This window comes from Borostomias antarcticus, assembly GCF_949987555.1.
Source record: "Borostomias antarcticus genome assembly, contig: scaffold_721, whole genome shotgun sequence".
Taxonomy (NCBI): Eukaryota; Metazoa; Chordata; class Actinopteri; order Stomiiformes; family Stomiidae; genus Borostomias; species Borostomias antarcticus.
In genome coordinates this window covers 43-7,500 of record NW_028176579.1, presented here as the reverse complement: position 1 = coordinate 7,500, position 7,458 = coordinate 43, and the positions used below count along the sequence as shown (strand labels likewise).

At 37.7% G+C, this 7,458-nt stretch overlaps 1 protein-coding gene across 1 annotated transcript in view; it reads left to right on the top strand.

Annotated features, from left to right (window-relative positions):
* The window catches only part of LOC311328317 (DENN domain-containing protein 1B-like), a gene marked incomplete at both ends in the record, with an annotated part of 17,394 nt that extends 10,355 nt beyond the window's left edge, over positions 1 to 7,039 (top strand). The window contains 1 exon segment of the mRNA XM_084462305.1: positions 6,986 to 7,039. Within this exon segment, the coding sequence (XP_084318431.1) occupies positions 6,986 to 7,039 (54 nt within the window).
* Between the last annotated feature and the right edge of the window lie 419 nt (positions 7,040 to 7,458).

Genomic DNA, 7,458 nt, shown 5'->3' with positions numbered 1-7,458 from the left:
GTATAATAGAAGCCCTGTATAATAGAAGCCCTGTATAATAGAAGGTCTGTATAATAGAAGTCTGTATAATAGAAGGTCTGTATAATAGAAGGTCTGTATAATAGAAGGTCTGTATAATAGAAGGTCTGTATAATAGAAGCCCTGTATAATAGAAGGTCTGTATAATAGAAGGTCTGTATAATAGAAGGTCTGTATAATAGAAGCCCTGTATAATAGAAGCCCTGTATAATAGAAGGTCTGTATAATAGAAGTCTGTATAATAGAAGTCTGTATAATAGAAGGTCTGTATAATAGAAGGTCTGTATAATAGAAGGTCTGTATAATAGAAGTCTGTATAATAGAAGGTCTGTATAATAGAAGGTCTGTATAATAGAAGGTCTGTATAATAGAAGGTCTGTATAATAGAAGTCTGTATAATAGAAGGTCTGTATAATAGAAGGTCTGTATAATAGAAGGTCTGTATAATAGAAGGTCTGTATAATAGAAGTCTGTATAATAGAAGGTCTGTATAATAGAAGGTCTGTATAATAGAAGGTCTGTATAATAGAAGGTCTGTATAATAGAAGTCTGTATAATAGAAGCCCTGTATAATAGAAGGTATGTATAATAGAAGGTCTGTATAATAGAAGCCCTGTATAATAGAAGGTCTGTATAATAGAAGGTCTGTATAATAGAAGGTCTGTATAATAGAAGCCCTGTATAATAGAAGGTCTGTATAATAGAAGGTCTGTATAATAGAAGGTCTGTATAATAGAAGCCCTGTATAATAGAAGCCCTGTATAATAGAAGGTCTGTATAATAGAAGGTCTGTATAATAGAAGGTCTGTATAATAGAAGGTCTGTATAATAGAAGGTCTGTATAATAGAAGGTCTGTATAATAGAAGCCCTGTATAATAGAAGGTCTGTATAATAGAAGGTCTGTATAATAGAAGGTCTGTATAATAGAAGGTCTGTATAATAGAAGCCCTGTATAATAGAAGGTCTGTATAATAGAAGCCCTGTATAATAGAAGGTCTGTATAATAGAAGGTCTGTATAATAGAAGGTCTGTATAATAGAAGCCCTGTATAATAGAAGGTCTGTATAATAGAAGGTCTGTATAATAGAAGGTCTGTATAATAGAAGCCCTGTATAATAGAAGCCCTGTATAATAGAAGGTCTGTATAATAGAAGGTCTGTATAATAGAAGGTCTGTATAATAGAAGGTCTGTATAATAGAAGGTCTGTATAATAGAAGCCCTGTATAATAGAAGGTCTGTATAATAGAAGGTCTGTATAATAGAAGGTCTGTATAATAGAAGCCCTGTATAATAGAAGGTCTGTATAATAGAAGGTCTGTATAATAGAAGGTCTGTATAATAGAAGGTCTGTATAATAGAAGCCCTGTATAATAGAAGGTCTGTATAATAGAAGGTCTGTATAATAGAAGGTCTGTATAATAGAAGGTCTGTATAATAGAAGCCCTGTATAATAGAAGGTCTGTATAATAGAAGGTCTGTATAATAGAAGGTCTGTATAATAGAAGGTCTGTATAATAGAAGGTCTGTATAATAGAAGCCCTGTATAATAGAAGGTCTGTATAATAGAAGTCTGTATAATAGAAGGTCTGTATAATAGAAGCCCTGTATAATAGAAGCCTGTATAATAGAAGGTCTGTATAATAGAAGGTCTGTATAATAGAAGGTCTGTATAATAGAAGGTCTGTATAATAGAAGGTCTGTATAATAGAAGGTCTGTATAATAGAAGGTCTGTATAATAGAAGGTCTGTATAATAGAAGCCCTGTATAATAGAAGGTCTGTATAATAGAAGGTCTGTATAATAGAAGGTCTGTATAATAGAAGCCCTGTATAATAGAAGGTCTGTATAATAGAAGCCCTGTATAATAGAAGGTCTGTATAATAGAAGGTCTGTATAATAGAAGGTCTGTATAATAGAAGGTCTGTATAATAGAAGCCTGTATAATAGAAGGTCTGTATAATAGAATGTCTGTATAATAGAAGCCCTGTATAATAGAAGGTCTGTATAATAGAAGCCCTGTATAATAGAAGCCCTGTATAATAGAAGCCCTGTATAATAGAAGCCCTGTATAATAGAAGGTCTGTATAATAGAAGCCCTGTATAATAGAAGCCCTGTATAATAGAAGGTCTGTATAATAGAAGCCCTGTATAATAGAAGTCTGTATAATAGAAGGTCTGTATAATAGAAGTCTGTATAATAGAAGCCCTGTATAATAGAAGCCCTGTATAATAGAAGGTCTGTATAATAGAAGGTCTGTATAATAGAAGGTCTGTATAATAGAAGCCCTGTATAATAGAAGCCCTGTATAATAGAAGGTCTGTATAATAGAAGCCCTGTATAATAGAAGTCTGTATAATAGAAGGTCTGTATAATAGAAGTCTGTATAATAGAAGCCCTGTATAATAGAAGCCCTGTATAATAGAAGGTCTGTATAATAGAAGGTCTGTATAATAGAAGGTCTGTATAATAGAAGCCCTGTATAATAGAAGGTCTGTATAATAGAAGGTCTGTATAATAGAAGGTCTGTATAATAGAAGCCCTGTATAATAGAAGGTCTGTATAATAGAAGGTCTGTATAATAGAAGGTCTGTATAATAGAAGGTCTGTATAATAGAAGGTCTGTATAATAGAAGGTCTGTATAATAGAAGCCCTGTATAATAGAAGGTCTGTATAATAGAAGGTCTGTATAATAGAAGCCCTGTATAATAGAAGGTCTGTATAATAGAAGGTCTGTATAATAGAAGGTCTGTATAATAGAAGCCCTGTATAATAGAAGGTCTGTATAATAGAAGGTCTGTATAATAGAAGGTCTGTATAATAGAAGGTCTGTATAATAGAAGTCTGTATAATAGAAGCCCTGTATAATAGAAGGTCTGTATAATAGAAGCCCTGTATAATAGAAGGTCTGTATAATAGAAGGTCTGTATAATAGAAGGTCTGTATAATAGAAGGTCTGTATAATAGAAGGTCTGTATAATAGAAGGTCTGTATAATAGAAGCCTGTATAATAGAAGGTCTGTATAATAGAAGGTCTGTATAATAGAAGGTCTGTATAATAGAAGGTCTGTATAATAGAAGGTCTGTATAATAGAAGCCCTGTATAATAGAAGTCTGTATAATAGAAGGTCTGTATAATAGAAGTCTGTATAATAGAAGGTCTGTATAATAGAAGGTCTGTATAATAGAAGGTCTGTATAATAGAAGGTCTGTATAATAGAAGGTCTGTATAATAGAAGGTCTGTATAATAGAAGCCCTGTATAATAGAAGGTCTGTATAATAGAAGGTCTGTATAATAGAAGGTCTGTATAATAGAAGGTCTGTATAATAGAAGCCCTGTATAATAGAAGTCTGTATAATAGAAGGTCTGTATAATAGAAGGTCTGTATAATAGAAGGTCTGTATAATAGAAGGTCTGTATAATAGAAGCCCTGTATAATAGAAGGTCTGTATAATAGAAGTCTGTATAATAGAAGGTCTGTATAATAGAAGCCCTGTATAATAGAAGTCTGTATAATAGAAGGTCTGTATAATAGAAGGTCTGTATAATAGAAGGTCTGTATAATAGAAGGTCTGTATAATAGAAGGTCTGTATAATAGAAGCCCTGTATAATAGAAGTCTGTATAATAGAAGGTCTGTATAATAGAAGGTCTGTATAATAGAAGGTCTGTATAATAGAAGGTCTGTATAATAGAAGGTCTGTATAATAGAAGGTCTGTATAATAGAAGGTCTGTATAATAGAAGCCCTGTATAATAGAAGGTCTGTATAATAGAAGTCTGTATAATAGAAGGTCTGTATAATAGAAGCCCTGTATAATAGAAGCCTGTATAATAGAAGGTCTGTATAATAGAAGCCCTGTATAATAGAATGTCTGTATAATAGAAGCCCTGTATAATAGAAGGTCTGTATAATAGAAGGTCTGTATAATAGAAGGTCTGTATAATAGAAGGTCTGTATAATAGAAGGTCTGTATAATAGAAGCCCTGTATAATAGAAGGTCTGTATAATAGAAGGTCTGTATAATAGAAGGTCTGTATAATAGAAGCCCTGTATAATAGAAGGTCTGTATAATAGAAGGTCTGTATAATAGAAGCCCTGTATAATAGAAGTCTGTATAATAGAAGTCTGTATAATAGAAGGTCTGTATAATAGAAGGTCTGTATAATAGAAGGTCTGTATAATAGAAGTCTGTATAATAGAAGGTCTGTATAATAGAAGCCCTGTATAATAGAAGCCCTGTATAATAGAAGGTCTGTATAATAGAAGGTCTGTATAATAGAAGGTCTGTATAATAGAAGCCCTGTATAATAGAAGGTCTGTATAATAGAAGGTCTGTATAATAGAAGCCCTGTATAATAGAAGGTCTGTATAATAGAAGGTCTGTATAATAGAAGGTCTGTATAATAGAAGGTCTGTATAATAGAAGCCCTGTATAATAGAAGTCTGTATAATAGAAGGTCTGTATAATAGAAGGTCTGTATAATAGAAGGTCTGTATAATAGAAGGTCTGTATAATAGAAGCCCTGTATAATAGAAGGTCTGTATAATAGAAGTCTGTATAATAGAAGGTCTGTATAATAGAAGCCCTGTATAATAGAAGTCTGTATAATAGAAGGTCTGTATAATAGAAGGTCTGTATAATAGAAGGTCTGTATAATAGAAGGTCTGTATAATAGAAGGTCTGTATAATAGAAGCCCTGTATAATAGAAGTCTGTATAATAGAAGGTCTGTATAATAGAAGGTCTGTATAATAGAAGGTCTGTATAATAGAAGGTCTGTATAATAGAAGGTCTGTATAATAGAAGGTCTGTATAATAGAAGGTCTGTATAATAGAAGCCCTGTATAATAGAAGGTCTGTATAATAGAAGGTCTGTATAATAGAAGGTCTGTATAATAGACGTCTGTATAATAGAAGGTCTGTATAATAGAAGGTCTGTATAATAGAAGGTCTGTATAATAGAAGTCTGTATAATAGAAGTCTGTATAATAGAAGGTCTGTATAATAGAAGTCTGTATAATAGAAGTCTGTATAATAGAAGGTCTGTATAATAGAAGTCTGTATAATAGAAGGTCTTTGCAGTATCGGCTGTTGAACAGTGACAGTATGACTCACTCGTTCTGAAGAGGCATACAGTATCACTTCAATTTCAATTTTTGAAAACAAAAAGAAAAAAAAGTTGAATTAAGATGAATTGCAGCTATTTATTGCCTGCAAGTCTTCCGTCTTGATATTAATATTTCACTGCTAGAGAACAACATTGGTTTAGATTAGCAATACTAGAAGAATTGTGGTGAGCGCATAAGCTAAAAGTCTCTGGTAACCATGTGAGGCACCAGTCTGATTCTCTGGAAGGACAGGTGAGGCAGCGTGGCTCTTATTCTCTGCAAGGACAGGTGAGGCAGTGGAAGGACAGGTGAGGCAGTGGAAGGACAGGTGAGGCAGCGGAAGGACAGGTGAGACAGTGGAAGGACAGGTGAGGCAGTGGAAGGACAGGTGAGGCAGTGGAAGGACAGGTGAGGCAGTGGAAGGACAGGTGAGGCAGTGGAAGGACAGGTGAGGCAGTGGAAGGACAGGTGAGGCAGCGGAAGGACAGGTGAGGCAGTGGAAGGACAGGTGAGGCAGTGGAAGGACAGGTGAGGCAGTGGAAGGACAGGTGAGGAGTGAGGCAGTGGAAGGACAGGTGAGACAGTGGAAGGACAGGTGAGGCAGTGGAAGGACAGGTGAGGCAGTGGAAGGACAGGTGAGGCAGTGGAAGGACAGCTGAGGCAGTGGAAGGACAGGTGAGGCAGTGGAAGGACAGGTGAGGCAGTGGAAGGACAGGTGAGGCAGTGGAAGGACAGGTGAGGCAGTGGAAGGACAGGTGAGGCAGTGGAAGGACAGGTGAGGCAGCGTGGCTCTTTTATTTTTCATCTTCTTTCTCAGGTGGTGGTGTTCATTTTCCCTGCTCTGTTTTAAGGTGCACAACTCTGGGGTACAATTCATGAAAGCATGTTAACACCTGGTGTGTTTGTGTGTCTGTGTGTGTCTGTGTGTGTGTGTGTGTGTGTCTGTGTGTGTCTGTGTCTGTGTCTGTGTCTGTGTGTGTGTGTGTGTGTGTGTGTGTGTGTGTGTGTGCACGCTCCTGTGCTCATGTACAGTATTTTTGGAGGTAGGTGTGTGTGTGTGTGAAAGCAATACAGAATGTAACATGTGAGCACTGTGTGGGTGAGTATACTGTAGTATGTTAAGTTGTGTTCCTTTCAAGTGTGCAAATGATGCCGTACAAACTACTCGCCAGTAACTTTTCTACCGTTGTGTGAAACAAATCCTTGTTTGTTTGTTTGAGCCAGAGCTGTTGTGATATAAACTTTATTTGAGCAGATAGCAACAGATGGAGACATCTGAAACAGCTCTACTGCAGGAGGCAGAAGGAGAGAGAGTGAAAATAGACGGGAGTAAAGTGCTTCGTCCAGCCTACTGTACCTACTGTACACTGCCTCTCAAGGCCCTTTGATCCGAACACGAGCCTGCTCTGCTCTGCTCCCCCAAAGTGAGACAGGCAGCCCTGTGATCCTCTCTCCCAATGTGTGTGTGCGCACGTGGCGCGTGCGCGGTGCATTTGTGCGTGCGTACGTGCGCGGGGTCTTTAATGCTAAAATAAAGAGCTAGTTTTACAGCGGAGACATCTGCCCAGCTTTGGTCTCTCTTTGGTCTCTCGGGGAGACGCGCTGCCAGCGAGAGTCTCCCTGCCTCCTCCGTCTCCAGGCCGCTCTCTCTCTCTCTCTCTCTCTCTCTCTCTCTCTCTCTCTCTCTCTCTCTCTCTCTCTCTCTCTGATGAAAGCCCCGCTGCCGTTCACACACCAGCTCAGCAACTCATCCAGGCCCACAGTGAAGGCGGTCTTCTTCTTCTTCTTCTTCTTCTGCGTGAGTGGCGTGCTACGCCATCAGTGACCCTCCTCCTGTACTTTGTGTTTCCACAGCATTCATACTTCATAGCGCCCGACATCAACGGACTTCCCACCATCCCCGAAAGTGTAAGTCTTCCAGAGAGAGAACGTCCGTCTTCATCTCCAGTTAAATCTGTCCCTGACGTCCCCATGCTTGTGTCCAGCCCGTCATCGGGTATCGTAACCTTTGACGTGATTGATGTCACATGACGTGTTTGTGGTGGAGTCTACGCCCGTACAGTACTGCCACTAAGCAGAGGCTTCATGAGCCACGCCCGTACAGTACTGCCACTAAGCAGAGGGTTAACCCTAACCCTCATGAACCACAGTTTAACTGCACCAAGTCTGTTGAGATAGACGTGTGTAAAACAGCCACCATGTGCATCCAGTTACTCAGTATAACTTCCATTCAAGTCTTAGTGTAGAATAGTATTATAATGTATCATATATGTATTGTATAGTAATGCTCAACAATAAATTGTGTGTGTGTGCGCGTGTGTGTGTTT